Source organism: Heliconius melpomene, chromosome 9 (assembly GCF_056956725.1).
Source record: "Heliconius melpomene rosina isolate 202511_hmr_F chromosome 9, ASM5695672v1, whole genome shotgun sequence".
Classification (NCBI taxonomy): Eukaryota; Metazoa; Arthropoda; class Insecta; order Lepidoptera; family Nymphalidae; genus Heliconius; species Heliconius melpomene.
The window spans coordinates 5,233,698-5,257,749 of record NC_140397.1 but is presented as its reverse complement, the minus strand read 5'-3'; the positions used below and the strand labels follow the sequence as shown (position 1 = coordinate 5,257,749).

At 30.7% G+C, this 24,052-nt stretch overlaps 1 protein-coding gene across 5 annotated transcripts; it reads left to right on the top strand.

Moving 5' to 3' along the window:
* The first annotated feature begins 353 nt into the window (after positions 1-353).
* RhoGAP71E (Rho GTPase activating protein at 71E) lies at positions 354-24,052 on the top strand. 5 transcript variants are annotated; one of them, XM_085189796.1, is made up of 12 exons: positions 354-938; positions 1,171-1,343; positions 2,008-2,103; positions 5,020-5,111; positions 9,445-9,554; positions 11,211-11,222; positions 12,266-12,449; positions 14,182-14,259; positions 15,629-15,783; positions 16,219-16,341; positions 18,491-18,578; positions 20,235-24,052. In XM_085189796.1, the coding sequence occupies exons 1-12, from the start codon at positions 771-773 to the stop codon at positions 20,336-20,338; spliced, it is 1,383 nt and encodes a 460-aa protein (XP_085045922.1). In that variant the 5' UTR covers positions 354-770; the 3' UTR covers positions 20,339-24,052. The 5 variants fall into 5 exon arrangements, with proteins under 5 accessions (XP_085045922.1, XP_085045921.1, XP_085045920.1 ...); XM_085189795.1 differs by lacking the exon at positions 11,211-11,222 and having other exon boundaries at positions 18,491-18,747; XM_085189797.1 differs by lacking the exon at positions 18,491-18,578 and having other exon boundaries at positions 355-938.

Here is a 24,052-nt window from a genome sequence, read left to right as displayed (position 1 = left end):
GGTTCTTAAAGTACTGTAAGTAAATTTTGTAGACATTTAAATTTATAGTTGTAAAAATGAAAAACATGAAATAAATGCATATATTGAATTATAATATTAAACTTCATAAAATATTTTCAAATTGTATTGCTTTTTTTTAGTAATCGATATAATTACTTTTTCAAAACATTTTATTTCATAGGTGCTAACTTCTTGGATGATATTAAACGATATTCATATATATAATTATATTTTTTTTGTGAAATAAAATGGCTTACTTAGGTTTGAAATTGATATATTTGTTAAATCTGTATACTCTGAGTACTCTAGTCTAGGCTGTACAAAAATAAAATGACTTTTGATTTGAGTTTTGACACTTTTGACAGTACGCTTTGCTCTGGCAAGGTGATCACAATCTTTGTATAACTACATGTTATTAACTAAATTATTTGATATTTTCATACTACGTGTATACTATATACATACTACATAAAAGCCATTCAATCGTAAAGTCCGTACATTACATTCGCGGTTCAACGTTGTTCGTTTGATTGTGTATCGAGCGAGTCAAACTGCTTGATTTACAGAAAATATATTCGATCTGACAAAAATGGAGGTGGCGCTAAAACAAAAATGCAAATCTCTCACGTTATAAAGAAAACAATTAATTACGATAATATTGGCTTGTGAAGAAATGGATTAAATTCTAAATTGGAAATGGTTTCATTCAACTTAACTATATAAAATATTTTAAAGGTTGAGTTTCGTTAGTGTTCTTCTTGTATTACAAAATGAGTAATTGGGCGAGGCGGATGCACCGGCGAGCTGCTACATTAAGCAATGTGGTTACATCTTGTGGTCATCCTAACTCTTTACCGTACCCCAGGAGATTGGAAAAAGTGAAATTTGGTGTACCCTTACACGAAGTATGCAAGGATGACATACCAGGCCCATTACTTGTTAGTATTAAAATAATATTTAAACATGTGATAATGTCAAAAATTTGCCGCTTTCGTGGTTGTTAGTCGTTTTAATAACTAGTGTACATAAGAGAGTTAAATTTATAATATCAAAACTTGAAACAAAATGTTTATAATTAATGTTATGTGAAAAACCTTGTGGTATTTAAAATTTAAATTATCAAGTAGTGCGTATCGTTATCATAAAAATGTTAAAAAGTGGTTTCCTTAGGTGCTGATATTGAAACTGAACAAAGAAGCACCATTACGGCGCGATGTGTTTCGCGCGCCCGGTCACCAGGGAGCTATGAAGAAACTCATACACTTTCTTCAAACTGGACGACTCGTTAATGTCGATAACTATTCCGTATATACAATTGCCAGTGTGCTCAAAAAATTCCTAAGGTAAAGCAATGATACTCAAATAATAGTCTAAAGTAAAAGAAATAAACATTTTATAAAAAAAAATAATAATAATCTGCTTCACACTGTAGCCTGCACAAAGCAGGATAGGCAGAGGGTTAAGTGTTAATACACTCCGTTCCCCACTATAATCTGAATTCTGGAAGCATTGCAATATTAACATAGCATATATACACAGTATAATGTAATATATATATATTTTAATAAGTACTTGAAAAGATTAGTAGCACAGATTTAAAATTACGGTACCTACTAAAAAATCCTTGCTGTGTAAAACAATTGGAAAATCCTTATTGAAACTACAAAAATGCGGGTTGCATTAGGGTTTAATTAATTTTCACATTATCTTAAGTGCTTTGCAAACATACATTACATGAATAATCCAGTAGTTAAAGCGGGCGAAGCCGCAAGAGGGTCGCTAGTTCAGTATAAAATACAGCATTCAATTTAATTACCCAACACATATATTTTTTAAAATTATACAGAAATTAGATATAGGATGTAGGTTTTAATACCTTTCTACTCTGCTATTTGCAGGGTAAACATATATAGAGCTGCTGCTTTGTTTTGATTTATTTGCCTATAACATAAATACTCAAATCATGGTAAAATGTTCATAAAAATAAAGTTTTCTGTAATTACACAGGAAGATACCTGGAGGAGTGTTTGGTCGTGAAGGAGAGATGCACCTCTTTACTGCTGTAGAGCTTCCTGGAGAACAGCAAGTTGATGCTATTAGAAGGCGAGTAATATTTATAAATTTATATTTACTAAGGATTTCTTTATTTGGAAATAATTTTACTTACTGTTGGTTGCATCTTATTTGAATATCTCATTGTAAAATTAAATATTGTAAAATAATGTCTGCTGCAGTTTAGTGAACTGTAAAAGTGCAATTAAATTTAGCATATTCTTATTGAAAATAATCTTTTATTAAAAGCAACACAACAAATGTTATGCTGAGTTCCACCACCCAACATATTCCAGTAGGCAGCCACTTAATGCTTGCCTCTCTTCAGGGACTGAGTAGTCTCTTCCCTACCCAACCGGTGTCGCTGTAAACGCCAATAGGGCTAACAACATTAACTAATAATTTTAAAATATATACATTTCTTATGTAGTCTAAGTATAAAAACGACCTAATTAATATTATAGACAACATATTTTTATCAATTTGTCTTAAACTTACTATAACAAATAAATTGAATTAGTTATAAGTGTATCTAACGCTTCACTAAGTCAGTTCATATAACCGTCTTATATCCGTTTCACGGTACGTTTAACCTATCGGTACTATTTCATTCAAGCAAAATGTTATGAAACAATTATATATTATGGTTAACTTTTAGTCAATAAACTATTTAACAAAAATTGGAAATGCGATGGCTGTGGGTGTGATGCCCTTTCCGAGGAATGAATTATTTAATATTTTCATTTCTTAGCTCTGGTAATGAGGTAAAATGCTTGGTTAAGTTCCGCCACACGACGCCTCAAAAATTCAGCGGAAAGTGGAGAATGGATTGTCCCAACACCTGTCTGTCTCCTTAGCCAGAATATAACATGGAGCATAAAGTAAAAAAAAATAATTGAACATCTCTATAATAATTATGGTGTGTATGTCTTTGCGTAACAAAAAGACATTGTGGATGCATTTCAGTGTCATTGTTTAGTTATACATGGTGTTCGACGTCAAGCTGCAATGTTAGGAACAATACGTGTTTACGTATGCCAATCTCAATGATGGCTGAGTCAAATGGGATTGATATTTAGCTTTTATATATTTTTTTAAATTTTAAAGTCAAATATTTTTCATTTTTTAATGGGGTTAATATTTAGCTTTTATTATAATTATTTTTCTCTTTTAAAGTCGTTAACAGTGCTTAGATAGAATGTGGTGTGAATATTTCTCGAATATTTTTTCTTGATTCCTTTCTCCTTTTTTTCTTGGAGTGCAGTTCTTTTTTTTTTTAACAAAAAGAAAGAACTGAACAGCATTCTATCTTGTAATACACTAGGATGAGTAATAAATTAGATGAAAATATCGAAATTGAAGTTTTTTTCCCCTTATATATCGTCACATCGATGTGTTCTAGGTATCGATACGATACGATAAGATAAGCCATAGTTTTTGACGGACCATATATTTATGATTACGTACAATTATATTTTTATTGTTTGTTATTAAGATAACATACATATAATATATTCAAAATAGTTTCACGAACGTCTCTTGTGCCAAGGTTTTATTCAAATTGTCATTCACATCTTACAATTTTGCTCGTTTCCTTATATTAATGAAGGTAATTGATGTTAATTAAAATTACAGTAGTTTCAATTTTAAATATAATTTTCTTACATTTTTAAAATTTTTGTTTTGTGTTTCAAAAATATTTTGATTTACCTAATTTTATTGCTAGTATTTTTATCCGTCATCATGTGCTTTAAAAAAAGTATTTATATATATCGAATATATTTTTGGGACTCTGTAAAGGAAATACTACTGCTTAATTATTTTATGTTAACTTCCGAGCAAGGTAGAGTACAAAAATTAACGAGTGAATCGAGTTCTAATATTACGGAACATATTTTTTTATATTTGAAATATTCAGTACAAAAGTATTACATATAGCGTAGGTATAAAAGAAACGGAAAACAAAGATGTACGGAAGCAACGAGTTTACAATCACGCAATGAAAGCGACTCCTAAGAATATGTTTACGCAAATTCTTACACCTGAAAAGTAAAAGTGTTACTTGTAATATATACGATGTAAATAAAAAACCTATAGTATTAATATATGTTTTATAAAAGCAATTGTATCATTATCATCATCATCTAGTATAATTCATCATCACCATCAAAAGCACTACAGCCGCGGGTGGGCCTTGGCCTGGTCAGTAAATCAAAATCCAGATATTTCTTATTCAATTAGATCATCACAAGCACTTTTGAATTTTTAAGCCACCATCGAACCAAATGACATTTTTATAATGAATAGAAACGTATATTGGAACCATTTTGGCATTAACTGTTATAAAATTAAAATTATGAAAAATACTGGTACTTTTTTTTTAAATTATATTTTTAATGGAACCAAATTTGAAGTTCTAGTAAACAAAAAGTATATCAGATATTACATTTTTCTTATTGAGAAGGCCATAACTAAATTAGTGAGACCTCAGTCCCAATTACACTGTGATGTTTCAATTGTTATTAAGCTTGTTCCGTCTTATCTAGTAAATAAAGTATGGTGCGAGACTGCTTTGGACATTTGAGCGGGGTAATTGACCTCTTGTTTATGTCGAGCTTTTAATTTTCCTCCTGAATTAGGTCATTACGATCATTAAAGACCGTCAACTTTCGCTTTAATTACATAATTTTGTATTACATAAAATATGATGACGACGGCTCTTTTGATGAGAACCTGTACTGTTATAGCCTGTACCCCGCATTATGTAGTGTAAGTAGAGGGAACCTAGTGTTAAGACATTCCGTTTCCACTTCTGTCGAATTTTTTGAGGCATTGCGTGTTGAGTGACGGAACTTAGGCAGTGACAGAGGTGTCTGAAGGGTCTATATTTACCAGGCCAGGTTAACTTAAATTACTTATGATTTTTATTTTAATATTATTTTTGAGTAAAATGTGTTTTGTCCACAGGCTGCTACTGTCTCTACCTGTTTGCACGCAGAGGTTGTTGGTGCTACTCTTCGGAACTTTTCGGGTTATGGCTTCGAACGCTGATAAAGCTGGTATGATAACTGCTTATAATAACAAATTACATTTCAATTTCATGTTCAAGTAATTAGAGGCCTTCGTGGCACAGTGGCACAAGTGTGTAACTGTAAACACGGTGTTGTGGTTTGATTTCCACTCTGAGGATTTGAAATATTTAGTATTTTTATTTTTGCGCTCTGGTAACAAGGCATAGCGGCGGTATTGAAGTCCACCACTCAACACACTTCGAAGTCTCGAAATACTCTCTATCAACTGGAACTAAATAGCAAGGGAACTAAAGGTTCCCTCTGACTATCCTGTTATGCATATGTGAAATATAACGTAAAAAAAACTATTTGTATCTAGCTCGCGTGCCTGCAACATACGAAACGGTGAATGAATTATACAAAAAAAATATAAGCATTCATTTACTCCAACGGTGTATTGGAAATAATTACAGTAATTTCGCCAATTACTGGCGTCGGGTGATCTAATGATGTAACAAGCTGAGTGATGACTGATGAGTGAGGCCACCTTAAAGAGCGATCCCAACATGAATGGTTTTGACAGACGGATAGACAGACAGACAAAAGTGATCCTATAACAGTTCTGTTTCTTCCTTTTGAGGTACGGGAACCCTAAAAACTGAGAATTCTACTGCTTCAAATTTACTATTCATTCGTAGAATTGGCCAGAAAGTTAGGAACTGAAGTGTCTTAATAGTAGAGTCTAAAGTCTAGGTTCCCAGGTTCCCTCTGCCTACCTTGCTAGGTGCGGTATACTCGTATAGCGTGAAGCTACTACCGTCGAGTGATCCAATGACGCAACAAGCTAAGCGGGCGTCGTGCTATTATTTAATCTTTCAGTTGTTCATTCACCGTGGTTGACCTATTTAGTAGCTAATGTCTTTGTTACGCCCATATAACGTATGTGTGCGTGTGTGTGTATGTGTGCGTGCGTGAGGTATTTTTTATTGTATCTAAAAAAGGGTATCTATTATCTATAGTTAAGTACGATTTATATTTAAAAAAAAGTATATAAAATCTAATATGTTATACGTAATAGATTGATTTTAGCTTCATGCTGTATCCCGCACTCTGCAGGGTAGGCAGAGGTCAAGTTAAGTGTTAGGACACTCCGTTCCATATTTACCGACGGATTCTGGAAGCACTGCTTGTTGAATGGCGGAACTCAACGGAGGACGGAGTGGGAATCGAACCCACTGTGCCATCCACCCACCCACACAGTGCTCTTGGTTTTTTTATAGAATTTTTATTCATGCTTATAGAATTCAGTTGCTTAACGAATTTTTATTTATGACTTTCTATTTGGTTTACCACATTGCATACTGAATGGCGACATTTTAATGCATTTTTTTTTAATATTGATCAATTCGAAACTAAATTTATAGCAATATATCTATAGTTTGTTTCAAACTTTTTGGTAATCAAAATTTGTAACGAATCAAAGACGCTCATACATTTAAAAAATTCAAAATTTAAAACGAATTTTAATATTTTATATATCAACACTAAAATAAAATTTAATAATTTTCTCCACAATGTTAAGAGGAAACGTAAGGCAATAAATTATAAACATTATATATTTTATAAGTGTTATTTCGGACATCGTACCGTAGTTTAGACATGCCGACAAGTGACAAAAACCGGATGTTCTTACATTTTTATGGGTCAACCACTTGAACGTTTCGGTTGCCAAATCAAATATTCTAATTAGCTCATCTGTTGCGTGCGCAATGAAGGGGACCAATTAGGAAATGGGGGAGGGGAGAGGTAATTGTTTTTTCAACGATTCCCAGTACTTAAATGGTGGGTAAGGTTCCATAGAGTTCCATGTTTAAGTCATATATTGTATTCGATTCTATTGTCTTTTGTACGTCATGTCTTCGCTATAAGTAGACTAGTTTAGTATGTATAGGTTTGTATAGTTATTTACTACTGCAGTTAACTTATATTTAGATTAACGTCCATCTTGCTCTGTAAATGCATGTAAAATGCATAAATAATATGACTTGAAATTTATTTATTTATATATGAAACAATAAACGTATTAAAACTATAAATACCTACATTTCATGCGTATATATATATATACGAATGAAATCATCATCTAACCTTGATATAATTACTGAATCATTTTATCTCATACTAGATAATAGGTTTCATAAATATTAATCAACAATAGAGAGAAAATTACTTAAAATTTGCGTAAACTCAATATAATGGATGTTGTTTTATATAATTTTTTTTTGTCTTCACGATGTATCCCGCAAACAGGAGAGTAGGCATAGTGAACCAAGTGCTAAAACACTTCTCTCCCCATTTTTTGCACAATTCCGGAGCCATTGCGTGTTGATTGGCGGAACTCATGAAATGGAAATATTAAATATTTAATTTTATCATAAGTTTACACAAGCTCGTACACCGTTTCATAAATGTAAAAACACAATAGAAATAAAAAAAATAATCAAAAATAGCTCAAACTGAATGTAAAGGATGTTGTTATATTTAATGGCTGTTCATTAACAATGGCGGATATCATGGAGGCGCTCTCTGAAAAAAACTATTTTCGTTTTCGTATTAATTTTACTGTGTCATGGCCGTGCGGAATGGCGAATATAATTCTTTAGATCTATCCCAATCTTGATCCATGTCGAAGAAGCATTAGTTTAATCAATATAAATGGGATGTTGCGATTTTTTTTTTAAATTTTAATTTGATATATACTTTTTTATCTGTATTGTGTAGTTGTTTTTTTTTGCGTAATACGCTTGGATTCTTTGAAACAAGTTCTCTTAATTTTAATTATTATAACATTTTTATTAAATTTTATGTTATTTTTTGCATGAAATAATAATAAAATTGGATTACCGTTTAATTTCTTATCACTAAATTAATGGTTTAATACAGTATGTATTGATTATTTTCTAATAAAATTTACCCATTAAATTGATTTTTAATGTCTCTTATTAACATTGGTGTAATTTGGCTTCTGCCAACAATTTCCTTATCTCACAGTATAATTAATTTATGAATGAAAACGGCACCTCAAGATCAATCTTCGACTTGAGAGCGATTTATAAATACGAGCGCTAGCGTTAAGACACTACGTTCCCTCAAGCACCGCCAAATTTTTACAACATTGGCACAACATTGCCAATAATTAACTTCTTACTCGAGCGACGAAATAAAAATAATTAATTGTCGTGATCGAGGATCGAACCCATAACTATCGTGTTAACACTTCAACGCTGTACCCCAACGGCCTCCATAAATAGACCGAGCAACCATCGTTTAAGTTATAAAAGCGTGCATTATTATCACAAAGGCATACGGTCCATTAACCACGTTATCCTATCCCCCCTTCTAACACGCTTTTAGGTATTGGGTGGCATTTTATATGAAATGTCACTTTGTTATATAATCTTGATGTTATTTTGCTCTTTGGATTCACCATACATAAACAACCATTCAACCAGGCTATGGTTGAATGGTTGTTTATGTTTTGTCTTTGGTTTTGTGTTTGAAACTTCTTTATTTTGTTTATACAATCGATTTTATTATCAGCTTCATGCTATATCCAGCATATAGTAGGGCAGGCACACGGAACCTGGTGCTAAGATACTCCGTGCCTTGTGGAATTCAACGCCGCTCTTTTGCTTTGATACCAAATTGAAGAAATGAAAATATTTATAATCAGTAAGGTCTCTTCTTTATTCTTGCTCCATGGGGGAGATGTAGAAAGATACAAAAATATGTTTTTTTTTATAAGTATTATAATTACAAATAATCTAATTGACTAAACATATTGAAAATCCCTATTAAATTTCTTAAATCAAAGCAGAAATGATATCCCACTGCTATTATTGTTATGTAAGTGTGTAACATTTGCTAATTTCAGTAGGTAGGTTTACTATTTTAGTTTTATTAATTCTTAACACGCACATAGATAAAGCGGTCGTAAATTCTCGGAAACACATAAATCATATAAACCAAGAAAAGATGAGCAATTACTTAAGAACAAACACTCGTAGCAAAAACGGCTATTACGAATAATTGTAATATAGTAAAAAAATCCACGTATCTTAAGTGGAAGTGGCTTTTAAATTATGTGTTTCATTTCTTCAGTCTGGTACCGAGGCAAAGAGCGGCGTTGAGAGAGTTGAGAGACGGAAAGTGGGAAAAGGAGTATCTTAACACTAGGTGCCCTCCACGTATCCTGCTGTTAGCGGGATACAGCGTGAAGCTGATTCAGGACATTTAGGACATTAAAAAAGCATAAATAAAAATATATTTTTTGATAAACTAATCCTATTTAAGCAATCAATAACTACATATCCCTTCGTAGGTACGGGTATGACATCAGAGGCCCTGGGTGTGTCCGTGGCACCGTCCTTCTTCCACTCGTGCGTGTCCGACGGGAAGACGGCTACAATGGAGGATGTGCAGCGGTTCAAGGTCAGTTCTGTCAGTGTTAGTGTTCAATATACGTATGTATGTATGTCCGTTACAACAGACTGTCGGAACTTAAGTGGATAATGTGTGGACGTGACACAGTATTGTAATCCAATCTTGTTGGTGTTTATTGTATTGTATATAATATTTTAACTTACTGATAACGCGGTTGCAATGAAATTATTGGGTGTGGAAATCAGGAATTTAGTGAGGAAGCTTTAAGGACTGTATTTATAAACTGGTCTCAAGTCTGAGATCGATGTTGAGATGCCATTTTCGTTTATTAATTATATTATGCCTATTAATGGTATCTCAACATCGGTCTTATACATGAGAGTTGTTTATTAATACAGGCTTAAAAATAGGATATTTCAAAATTAAAACAAAAACGAAGAAAAAAAGGGATTATAACTCTCTCTTCTGTTCGTTTTGTACATGAAGTTTTTTTACATGAAATAAATAAAAATGATCATTTTAAAATAATTACCTATTATATAGCGATAACGAGCACCGAAATATGTTGATGTGTGGGATAGGTATGTCATATTTCTAGTGGGCGTTTCTCATATCGAATTATTTTACCGGAACATTTAAATCATCTGTGGTACCTGTCATTTTATTTATTATTTGGAAAATATTTTCGATATTCAATAAAAAAAAAATTAAATTATTTATTTCAACATAACAAAAAATATAACATAACAATTACTTTTAGAGACGAAATTTAGAGATAGACATTTAAATCGGTTAAACGTTAGTTGACATCTTTAATTTCATCTGATGGCTTCGTACATTCTATTAAAATAGTTGGCGCAAAGTTTTGTGTTGTCAAAGAGCTCGAACGTTAAGTAGTTTACAGTCTTGGCGGATGCAATTCGCTGGCACCGTTATCAGTATCGAGATCCCACAATGCCATTTCTACGTCTGAAATGAACTGATAAGAATTATCTTTCTATTTTTTTATATGTAATAATTTGTTATTTTTTTATCTTAGGTATATTGTAATTTCATAATTACTGAAATCTTTTTTTTAAGAGGACTGTGAGTTGTTTTGTTTTAAGGTTAAATATATACGAGTATAATTATTTACAACTTTAGTTTTGCGCTAGTTTTGCCACTGGTTGAATTTGAATATTCCTTTTTGACTTTTACTGCTTTTTATTGACGTATGTACCTATATAGTATACTAGTAAATGTACTAGTAAAGTACATAGCTGGATTCGAAGCAGCGATAGTTGTCAAACTTTATAGAATTATCCAAAAATGTATCTATTTAAATGTCTTTATTGTAAATTTTATATATATTACAAAACTTGTGTTCGCTAAAATAATTGCACTTCTTCAGTATCTATATGGATTTTTTTAAAAAGTGAAATTAAACTATTCATTTGTTTGTTCGTTTTGTGAAATTTACCATAGCTCCTTATTTTATTATAATTTTATTTAGCTTTTTTTTTATTCCATATTAATAATCGACATTCTTAACTCCAGAAGGCAATGGTTATGTTATGTTTGGAGTAATTGCATTAAAAATAACTGTAAACACTGTGAATATTACATATATTGTAAATTTTGTGACTTTTTTTATAATTATTTTATTTACATGTAAATAGCTTTACACAATCGCTTACTAACATATTTAAATTTTGCTGCTTAAAGGCGGAGGTCTCTGTAAGTATGAACTGTTGCACTTTTGAATTTAGAATTATAGTTTTATTATTGAATAGTTGTCAATTTTGTATTCTATAATATTTAAAATTATTTGTATTGGTAATTTTGTATATAAATATTTGTGAGAAATGGCTCCTAATGTACATATAATTTCTTTTACGAAATAGTTTAAGCATACTTGTCAATCGTTTTTACTGAAGCAAAATAGCTATTATTTTACAGTGTGACTGTAAATGCGACAGGATGTGGTTTCGATTCCCACTAGAGGAAATGAAATATTTAACATTTTGATTTCTTCGCTCTGATCTATCAATTTAAATCCTTCCAAAAATTAAAAATGGAAACGTAGTGTCTTGACACTAGGTCAAGTAAGATGTTGTTAGGAAATCGTCCCAAGTTTAGTCACATTACATCGTCGTCCTTCTAATGTTTTTTTTTTGTCACAATTTCCGACCCCAGCATTCCGTAGATAAGCACTTGATTCACAAATTGAATTAGTCAGTCATTTCAACGCTCGCCTTGACTCATCTCCCTTGCCCACTTACTTTAATAGAAAGAGATTCCACGGGACCTATAAATGTACCTACAATGTAATTTTTTTTTTAATTTTGTCATATTTGAATTTTTCTTTTTTTTACATTATTCTGTCCTGTTATGGGGGAAAAAATGAGAAATAAAAAAAAAAAATGCTTTTTTTATAGTTAAGTTGGGTACTATTATTTTATGTTTTTTTGAGGGCTATTTGTATATAAACGTAGATTTAAATTTTTCATATGGCATGTCACATTAGAATCGAAATACTTTTCACACATTAGATATAAATATATATTCTAATCAAACATACAGTATAACCGACAAGGCGTATACGCCCTGAAGTTAGTTTTTCTGTACTTTTACGCATCCTTCACATCGTAAAACCAAATCTGCACGGGCATCTGCAGCTAACTTCATAGCAGCGTTTCGTCAACTCTATGACTGTGTGTAAATATCTAAATATATATTAAACCACTACAAATATTTAAACATATTATATCATAAACCAGGTGGCCACACGTATAATGAGGCAACTGATAGAGCAGTTCAGCGCCGGGGACCTCTTCGGGAGGGACAACTACGAGTACTACGCGCGTGTTACGGGCAGGATACTGCGGGTTAGAGACGAGTGGATATGCTCGTTCAGGGACCCGCCGCCGCCCCGACACCATAGGGACCAGGAGGCGTATGCGCGTATGTATTTGTATTTATGTGTTTTTCAGGTTTATTTTCACGCTGTATCCCGCTTACAGCTGGATAGAGAGAAGGAACTTAGTGTTATGACACTCTGTGCCCAACGTTGTGTCGTGAAATTCAACATGTTTTCTTTCTAAAAAGAGGAAATGAAAATAATGTTACGCTAATTTTTTCTTTTTATATTTGAGGAATATTTATTGAAGTAACTTGATTTTTATAGTTGATCTAGAAGTAATTGTTCGTCATCTTCAGTTATGTTTATCGTCTTTTGTCTTTAAAGTAAGCAAAACAAAATAATGATAAAGGGTAATCTAATACCAAGTAGGTTATTCGGACGTTGCAACTATGTATGATATACTATAACTATATATGTATATTTTTTTATAACTTCTTCTTTCTTCTTCTTCTTCTTTCGTAGCTAGACAGAGAGAAAATAACTATAAGATTTTCGTTTTCAGATTAGAAAATGCAAAAATCCATACCTATATAAAATAATTTCCTAAAGCCAACAAAAAAGGCGCGTTTAAAGACATACACTGTCTTATTTGGTCTTATCAATCCACACATTTTTTTTGTTTATAAAAATGCGTAGATTTTTCTGGAGAAAGTTTTCAAATCGACTAATTTAAAAAAAACTAACTTTCTCAATGCCACCAACACCAAAATAATACACGACCAATTATTAATAATGGTCGCACAATAACCTTGTGGGGGGAGGGGGAGATGTTTCAATTAACGAGTTAATAACCTCTTGCAAATCCAGTTGTGCCAATTGTAGCGGATCAATTGAGCCGGACACTTGGTGTAATTTCTTGAGAAACGTTTTATTGCTTCTTCAAAATTACCACTGAAACTCGTTTGATAAACAGGCTTTATAGTATGTGGGTATAGTATAGTACGGTTGACAAGTCGTGGCTGTTGTGAAGTTAGGTTTTCTTAACTTTTGCGTATCGCTTGGAAAGAATAATCAAAAGTAAGCAAAAACCCTAAGATCGACGTTTCAAGTCTGTGCATGCATTTGCAGCTAACTTTAAAACGGCACGACTCGTCGGCCGTACTATACACTGACTGAAGTTGATCGCTTTAGATATAATTAATTATCGTTATCTATCATACCTATTACTTTCAATGGCAAAGTTAATCGAAATTGCCATTTTATCAAAGATATTTCACTTATATATAATTTTATTAAGTATTTTATAATGATAAGATAGAGAAATCAGTTTTGAAATTCACTTGGTTTGTACTAGTCAAGTTGTACAGTTATTTTTTATTTTTTATTAATATTTGATATTTTAAAGTTTATTGCGGTGTTTTTTATTGAATTTTGATTGTTTATAGTAATTTTTAGACAATGAAACTCAACTGCTTTCGTTCTAGTTCAGATGGTACAGTATATTATGGTTAGAAATATGCGGGAACCTTGTAAATATTGTTTCTGAATAAAACTGCTTTATCGACAAGTATAACAAAAAAATATTATATATGGTAGGCAAAGGTTTTGCTCCAAAACCGTTTATCATTTATAATGAATTACAAGAATTTTTTACAGTCCAGTTAAAAAAGGTTAGATAAAAATACTTAATTATTACTAAAATAGAAGTGGAGTACAAAATAATTAATCACTATGTATTTTCTACAAATATATAAGCTAGTAATTTTTACAATAAAATAATTCATAAAATCTAAAAAGAATTGCAAAATAAGATTTCATTCTTGCATATTTCAGGTCAATTGTCGCTGGAGGCTGAGAAAACATGGCTTCAGTGCGAATGCGACCGTTGGGGCAACAAGTTCAATTTAGAAGGTAAGGAAACCTTAAAAAGCTAAGGAATTACACTAATCTGACGATGTCACACATTAAACGGTTAAAGAATTTTATCTTGTATGTTTGTTTACCTTTTTCTTTTAGTGATGTGACCTACATGTAGCAAGATAGGAGAACCTAGTGTTAAAACACTGCGTTTTCCAATCCTTGTTTGTATTTTCATTACAAATTTTTCAAATAATTGTTAAAAAGTGTTATTTAAAGTTTAATACTCGTTGATTCCGAAATAGGCACAATAACAGTTACTAAGCTACCAAATTAGGAAATTGAAAATAATATTTTTTTTTGGAGGATCGAACCCATTGCGTTCACATTTAGATACTATCCCATATTCTGCGACACGATGGCCTCTTTGTTTACCTTTAGAAATTTATAATATCTGTCTAGGTTGGATTTAAGAGACTAAGCTTTGTTTGACTAACTAATATTTCTTCTTTTAATACATTATTAGAAAAACATATTATGTAATTTTTAACGATTTTTAACTATATTATTCCATTTAGAATTTATTATAACCCATATAATATTAGTATTGATAAATAAAAGTTAGAAGCGCTTATATATATTAAATTTTATTAAGCGACCATAGATTAAATAGAATAATATTTCCGCAGGTCCACAACATTTAAGTTCTTAAAGTCAAGTTTGTTAAGTTTTTGATATAAGTTATGTTTCGGTGAGTCCCTGTATTTTGCGAGTTAATAATATCACATTTTAAAGTAGATATTTCTTACACTTTAGTTTTGAAATTAATCGGACCAAAATGGTGGCACATTTAACATTAATAATTATTAATTAATATTATGTATTTGTGAACATATCAATTTATTATTTAAATAAAAAAAATATTTTTATACAAAAATAACATTGGGTTAGCACTGTTACTGTTGTTGATAACTTTGCAACAATAATTCACACTCTTTTAAAATTTATAATTTTGTAGTTAAAACCACTATACTAAAATAAATATGTTTAAATTATTATGCTATACATTTTATTGACATTTAAGGTATTTTTTAAAAGAATACCTAAAATACATATGAACACATTATTATATGAAGTATATTATGGTCTGTAGAATTTCAAAGATGATTTTCATATTATGTCAACATTTCTACCAAGTCCGCTGTGTATGTCTTTTGTAAACATTTTTTTTGATAAGAGGTATTTAATAATTCACTCCTAGGTAGTTCGTATACAAATTAATTCAATGAATGGAGCTTCCGGGAATCGTTATTTTTCCTGAATTGGTGGGGATACCTCGTTGAGAATTTGTCGTTCTTTACCAATTACGACTTCAGTATAGTACAGTCAAAAGTCATAAAAGTTGATGACTTGAAATCTTCAGGTCTATCCAAGTCAGAGGAGTGCCAGTCGATGCCGGCGCTGGTAGGGGCTGCGGGCGCGGCGGGCGGCGGCGCCGGACTCGGCATCATACCCGAGCACAGCCTGCTCGACTCCTGCACGCGCCTCTCCATCTCGTTAGAAGAGAGTGTCTTCAAGGTGAGGATCATCGAGTTCTAGTTGATTGGTGAGCTCGTGAGGGCCATGGTTGCCGAGTGCTTGCCGCCTTGATGTTAGCTGTGGATGATTGCACAGATGTGACTTCAGGGTATTTTCTTATTATTGAGTTTTTAGCTACTTCTCCTTTTTCTTACAAGAAAAAGAAAAGCCTAGCTTTAAGACGGCCATGTCCAGTCGCAGGACGTTACTGTACGTCACACGTTTAGGGGAAGGAGGGAGTTCAAGTTAGTGTGACAAGGTGTGGAAAAGGATCGTAAATTTCGTGACATTTAAAAATACATATTTTTGGAGCTGCTGTTCTAATTTAACAATTTATGAGCGTGTATAGTAATGTGTATCAAAAACCGGTACGCTATTAAAAATCATGAAAATACGAGTTATTCCAATAATTTATAATGTACGAAAAAATTCCAGGTATCAGTCAGTTCGTCATCACAATCATCACGCAGCAATTCCAGCCCGCATATGACGTTAGAAGAGCTTCGCGCTATTAACAAATATGCGGAAAGTACCAAAAGTCTCTCCTATTTGCCACAGGTAAAGTGATTTTTTTTATTTTTTGGTTTTTCCTAATTTTTAAGTTTTTTATCTTATATTAATTTGTATATGAAAAATGTTAGGGTAGTTCCACGATCCTAAGATTTCACACTGATAAAACATTTTTTTTTTAAATATACCTATAACTATTTTTTTTAATTGAAATAGTGAAAACTTAATATGCCAAAACGATTAATAATATTCATTTACTTTGATCCGTAGATGTAGTGTATTTGTGTGAATTGCTACAAAATCATATTGTAAAGTTCTCCTTGTCTCAATTAATTTTGTTAATCAATATTTAGACTTAATTTTTAATAATATTGTTTTACTTTCTGTGCGCATTTGACATAGTTAAAAAAATCACACCAACCTTTTTTTCATCACTACATATTAAATACGCTAGCAACCTCTACTCATACGCGTACTTTATTAGAATATAAAATTATTATTTTTTTATTATTTGATGAAAACTTTGAAATTTCAAAGTTTTTAAAATTAAACTAAATGAGCCAGTATTATTAATATTTAATTCGTTATCGGGATTTAAAAAATAATCGGGGTAAAAAAATTTACCAGTTTTTTTTACAATAATTGGATTCTGTTATGTAAATATCAAAATTTGCATATAAAAATATATATGTTTGAATTCTAGCGCACACTAAAGGATTGGTTATTGTTTAAGAAATGGTGACGAGTTTTTGATTTGTAGCCACCCGTAGTACACCCGACGACATTGTCGTAACTTGCCTACTTGTGTTTCCTGTTTCATAAGCATGAACCACTGACTAAATTGTATTTAAAATGCTTTTTCCATATATAATTTTAATACGTTTTAAAGTTTTTTTAATTAAGGTTATTTACCCTATTAAATATAAATTAATTTATAATACATATATATGAATAGAGATTAATTTTCGATATCACATCATTATAATAATGTTCAAGTTGTTTTAAAAATCTTTAGAACATCTTTTGTATGGAATTCTTATATGTATTTTATAAAAGGTGTCATTAGTAAAATCTATTATAATATTTTGTTTAATTGTATACCGACAGACTGATTTATCTTAAATTTATATGTAATATTGTAGGTATTAATAGGTTTTTGTCAAATTGGTTATGCAGTGGTTCATGCTCATTTGTTGCATGTATGATATGTTCTCACTTGAAGGTATTTAGGACGTTTTTTAATATAACTTATTAAAAATTTGTGAAAAAAAATTACGGCTTATTAATTACGGCTTAATAAAAGATACAAATTCTTACTATCTTATATTTTTTGTGTGGTATTAAAAAAAACATTAGACTAAATTTTGTATTAAGTTTGTACTAAACAAAAAGCATTGTCAATTTGTGGTTGTGTTTTTTCCAATAAAATTACAAATATATTTTTTTTATATAATATTACTGATTTTTCGATGGCAACGGTTTATTAGAGGTATTTGTATTTGTGTAATGACTAATTATTAATGATTAACTCACTAATGTTCCTAACATGTTTCGTTTTTTTTTTAAATAATTAAAACTAATCCATTATAAAACAGTATTTTACTTGTAAGGTGGGTAGTTGTGAATTAATTTTTATTGGTAATAATTTTTGAAACATTTATAGAAATTTAGAATTATATATTTTGCCAAATATTAAATTTACATTGTAAATAACAAACGGTATATGGGATTCTATATTGTATTTCACTGTAAATAAAGCTCGATTAGAAGTATAAACAACTTTATTGATATGTTTCTACGTTGTACCGCCTTGCTGCTATTAAAAATAATGCTTATAAAAAAATAATATTTTAGTATTAGTGTTAATAATGTGTCCTTTAAAAATACTGGTATAATTAAAGAGGTTATTGGCAGTAGACAAAGTATAATATATATTTAGAGGCTGTATTGTAGAACGAGTAACTGTCTTTCACTACCTTTCTATGATTAAAATAAAGATAATAAAGCATAAAAAATAATATATAAAAAAATCGTCATATCATAACTTTTTTATATATGAATGTATATGATGATATATCAATGTTCACTTTTTTAACTTGAATAAATATAAAGTTGTTTATATAATAATCCGAGCGTACGTACGGTGAGCGCAAAGCGGTAAAAGGGGGTAAAACAGCGTAACTCGGCGCGTGCGCAGGTGCACGAGCGGCAGCGCGCGCGCATGCGGACGCGCTCCGAGTGGTTCCTGCAGCCCGCCGCCTCGCTGGACGCCCGCCCGCGCGCAAGTACGCCTCCCGACACCCCAAACACCCCCCGGGCTCTCACCCCCAACACCCCCCCGCGCCACCATCCCCCCTGCGCCCAGGAGAACAAGGCGATATACGTGCTCGTCGCGTGCCTAGAGTTTTTATTCTGATTCGGACTTTATGGATGAGGATAACGACTTGTGAACTGGTACTGTGTTCAAGTTGCAATACGGATACGTTTCCTTTTCGGCTTTTTGTTTTTGGTTATGGATTTTAGGTTGTGTTATTTATTTATTTACTATTTTTATGTATTATTGGGTTTGTTTGTTTATTTAATTATAGAAGTTAAGGGGTATGTTTAAGTTTATTTATAGCTTAGTTTGTTTATATATGTTTATGTAATGTATCTGTATATATACTGTATTTTTCTCTTATTTATATACTTTTTATTATATGTAGCCGAAAGGGAAATGCCTTCAACGCTTCTGTCACAGTGAATGGGCTGAGGGGGTTGCTTTTTCTTATGCATGCGCACTGTTAACTTTTATGCATGATTTGCACTATCTGTACTCATATGCAAAAATCATTCTCATTTTCTTTCTAGATCTTTCTACAAACTTGTGGGTTTGGGGTATTCGTTGCTTGTAGTGTTTGTTTGTTTAATCTAATATTATAGATTATATATTATACAAAATAAGAAATTCACAATGCACACCATTGAAATTAAATTAAATTTATGATAGAGCCGTTCGTAATTTATCTTTTTTAAATGTTATTCAAAATATTTTATGTTTAGAATATTTGCGATTTTTTGCTTTTAATTTGGTAAATAAATACGTCACAGGTACAACATTAATTGCGTTCGTTGCTTAAATTGTTTTTTTTTTTTGCCATAGTTATTTGATTAAGTTCCTCTAAAGTATTTTCTGGACATTTAAAAATTGTCAAAGTTCCAATTACGCATATTTTTTTTAGTTAAATATGCTTTTTAAGGTAGTAACTGTTTTCATCGATATCGTTTTACCTCGCTTTCTATATTTATAAATACGATTCTATAATATGTTTTTGCTTGTTTTAAATCGAATTTGTAAATATAAAATAAGAACGTGCTCCTGACAGTATGTACGCTTTTCGATACTTCAGAGAATGCAAATATTGGCAAATGGCATGACGTTATTCCGTTATTTGTTATTGATGTTGTCAGTTTGTGGGATTTAAATGTTATTTAAATTCTCAAACTAATGGTTGCACTTAGAAACGTCATTTAGATTTTAATTTACATTAAATCGATATATCATATTTGACAGTTAAATGCTAATCGACATTTTTAAGTGGGACTTCAACTTGTTTAATGACATTCGTATTGGTATTGGAAAAAATGCGTAAAATTGTTTTTGATTTTACCTAATTAGATGATATACTATATCAATACTTGTCGTTATTTATATTCAATATATGTGACATTTATACAGATATATATGCACAAATATGCACCCGTTTCTTATATACAAGTGATATATTGTATTTTGAATCCGTTTGCTATATAAGAAAAATAATAGGTGTGAATCAAATTACCTTATCTTTAATTTTTTTTTAAAGTAACAAAAAAACTATATCAAAAAGCTAACCAATATCTGTATAAATGTTTATCAATAAGTGGAATGTATACATAACCCTATATGGTGGTACGTCCAGGCGGGTCGCGGCGGCGGTCGCGGCGCGCGCGCCTGTGCCGCGCCCTCACGCACTCCGACACTGAGGTCCCGCTCGCTCTCCAGCCTCGTCAAGTGACCGCGTGACCCCCCTGACTCCACTGACCCTTGTCTACTCTGTGCATCCTGTACACTTGCACCGAGTGATGCGCACACACACACACACATACGTGTGCCCATACAAACCAACTCCCACACCACACCCATATATGTGACTATACATTTTAAAATTCACCCGTTATAGTCCCCAATCACATTTCGGTAAAATAGGAAAGTGACATTATAAAACTACATACAATTTATTTGTTTATACTTTTTTTTTATTGAAAGTTACAAAATTGTAAAACGTAAAATGTAATTAAGTGTCCTAGGCGCGTTATTTTATAAAATATCTTTAATCTATATAAAAAAATATTGATTCACACACTGAAACTTGATTTTTATTTTTTTTTACTATGGCACTTTTCTATTGAACCGACGTTATATTATTATAAATCACATATGTACTTCGATTTTCTTAATTTATATGATTCGCTTTAATATATTTAACAATGGGTAGTTGTCCCAATTAGTTTACAAAGGAATATTTAAGTTTTCATTTTCATACAATTTCTTGTACTTTTGTTTGTATAAAAAAAATATTAAAACGAATCATACTTGACTTGACATATTTTGTAATGTTAATGCGATATATAAATGCGATATGAAAACTCCTGTATTCTCCATTACTCCATTACGTTTGTGCCAAAAATCTTTACACGTACATAAATATATTTCAATTGTTATGATTATTTTTTATATGTACCCCACCAAAATATATTCAGCAACTAATCACTTTAACCCCTACTTACTCAATTCTTTTTATAGTAATGTCCGTTAAAATTAGGACATGAAGATGAATTTAAAGGATATAAAATTGACATATGTTATAAAAAAATTGAAATATGTATATTGTATATAAATAATTTTCATATATATAATTCAGATAAATTATAATTAATTTTGCGAAAATTACTTATAGATAAGGTTTTTTGGTTGAAACTATTGGTTGAATTGTCATTTATATTTATAAACAAATTTTCTATAAGCTACAACCATAGTGTAACAATAGTAGCTTAGTTTTTATGTATGTGCTCTCTAAATTGTTTTCGACATAGTGAAGTTCCAACGATCGAAAGAAAATGAGTTGGTTAGTAGCTTATGTGTTAGGTGCTGTCAGTAATTAGAAAATTTCTCGAAATTTGAGAAATGGGAAACATTAAATTAAATAAAAAAATGCATTGGCATATCAGTTTCTGTCAGGCCATTGGCACACGCGAGTAACTCAGTCTGCATTCTTATCACAGCTATTAATTATAATTTGGTTACTTTAGAAATGGTACATATAATGATTTATTATTATCGTCATTATACGCAACAGCCCATATCTGCCATCGTGCATTTACTTACTCTCATCTATATTTAATAGGTATTTGTATTTTTATATAAAAGCTTTATATTACTTGTGCCATTAAACTACACAACATTCACTGACAGTCACGACATTTTTTTTACATTTATTAAACATTCCTGTATATTAAATATGATTAAATAATGAATGAAAATAATTATTATAGATTAATGAAAGAAAAAATAACTTGACTATATTAATACACTTTCATATAAATATGTGCTAAAGTATTATAGTAACTTACATAACTGCATTTTTCTCTACCTCACATATACATGTATTATTTTATAATATTTTGCTCATTTCTTTATCATCACATTAAAAACATTCTTTATTTTTTTTTGTATGGATTACTAATTTTGAATTGAAAAAATTCTATTGTTCAATGATTGTTCAAATATATAAGTAATTCAGTATGAATATTATTTTAATCTAAAAAGACTGACAAACATGAATTATTAATTTCAATTTCATCTAAAAATAGATATATAGAAAGTTTACATTTATTGTTTATTTATATATTATATAGTACAAACTTATCACTTTCTTAGGACATTGGGTTAAAAAATATACAAACAGTTCTTATATAATTTATAGGTGCTAGTTGATTGTGAAATCTCGTATAATATACTAGGAATTATTCTTAATATTACCTTGTTAAAGTAAAATACATTTTAATTATAGATTTTTTGATAATATTTGAAATTATTTTTTGAATAGGCTGTCCTGTATTATCTTAACTATGAGAAATATGATTTAATTAAAGTAACTAATAAATACCCAGTTATTTTAAATTGTTATATAATAACTGAAATAAACTAGCCTTCGTAGGGTTGCCAAGACAGGCATTGAGTCGTGTATATAATTTAACAATTCATTCACATTCACTACACACGAATGAGCACGCGTTTATATTTTTAAGATAATTCTTATTCTTTTAATGTATTATGAATTAGCTTCAATGCAAAACTTGTAATTTCTTTAAGTTACGTTTATATGTGTACGATTTTATATCTCCCGAATAGAGAATGAATGAAATCATTCGTTCCTTAAATCGACATTCTATCGAATTTTATTACAATAGTAACACAGATTTGATTTTAACTTTTTTTTTTGTATTAAAATCGTACGTATTTAAACATATTTATATGATGCTATTATAGTTTACAGGCAGCTCAATATATTAATGAATTCCTAGCGGTTGTGGCGTAGTAGGTTTACATGAAGGCGTCTTGTGGCCCTATGTAAAATACCTAATCATTCTTTTAGCATTTTTATAATATGTATAACTAATAGTATGGACCGGTGTTGCCATATGTTGCTATGATTTCTAGTGAAGTTTAGTGCTAACTGGCCAGTCAGTCAGTTGTTATTTAGTTTAAAGTATAAATAAGTAGTTAATTTGTTTATTTTAGTTATTGATTTTTTTGTTAACCCGCATCTGGCAACACAAGGTGAGTTCACTCGAGTCGTTACGATTTACGAGTAAATTAATTTTTGATAAAAGTTGAAATTTTTTCTTGGATTTTGGACGTCCAAGTTCCTGTGTTCATTGAATAACGTTAGGATAAATTTAATAGTTTTATTTTTATTATTAATAATAATAATTGTATTGATGTATAGACGAGTAGTAATTATAGTTAATGTAATAAATATATTTGTTGCTTTTGCCATTTTACGTATGTCGGAGTCGTAAAATATAGCGATCGCAACAAATTTTACAATTTTATGCCAACTATTTCTACTACTATTTTTATAATGTGCGTCCTATTCGTTCTTAAACTACTTTCGAGTATTATCTTTTTATTATAGATTATAAATTTTTGTACAATGAAGCTAAGTTATTGCAAGTCTTTGGGTACATTTGATTTTTATAAGACTGTTCTTAAATTGTATTTTTTATTATTAACTCGAATATTTTATGTCTAATCATTCCACCGACTTTAGTATTGAGGCGTTTTTTGGTGTATTAATGTCTGCTGCAAAAATATTAATTAATACTTATATTAATTAAGCGTAGATCTCGCAGCTTTAATGGCGTCACGAACAAATTGTTTTTATTTTAGTTGTGTTTAGAACAAATTTTTGTTTTTGTATAATTATAAAGTTGACATGTTATTTTATTTGTAACTTGAGTTTATGGACGATAACCGTATGGTGTAGCGAAAATTATTGAAGTCCATTTTTTTCTTTATACTATATTATATAGTGTTAGTTGTAATTTATTTTAGAGTATTTGTACTATGGTATTCGCTTTTGTGAATTAAGTTGTATTAAATTGTCACTTTATATTTGCACATTTTCTATACAAGTTATAAAGAATTACACGAGAATAAAAGATATACGGAATA

What these genes read in the sequence shown, in the direction of transcription:
- RhoGAP71E (XM_085189795.1), top strand. Translation starts at nt 771, where the DNA reads ATGAGTAATTGGGCGAGGCGGATGCACCGGCGAGCTGCTACATTAAGC. An exon ending in ACATACCAGGCCCATTACTT is followed by an intron (nt 939 to 1,170) that starts GTTAGTATTAAA and finishes TGGTTTCCTTAG; the next exon opens with GTGCTGATATTGAAACTGAA. An exon ending in TTCGAACGCTGATAAAGCTG is followed by an intron (nt 5,112 to 9,444) that starts GTATGATAACTG and finishes ATCCCTTCGTAG; the next exon opens with GTACGGGTATGACATCAGAG.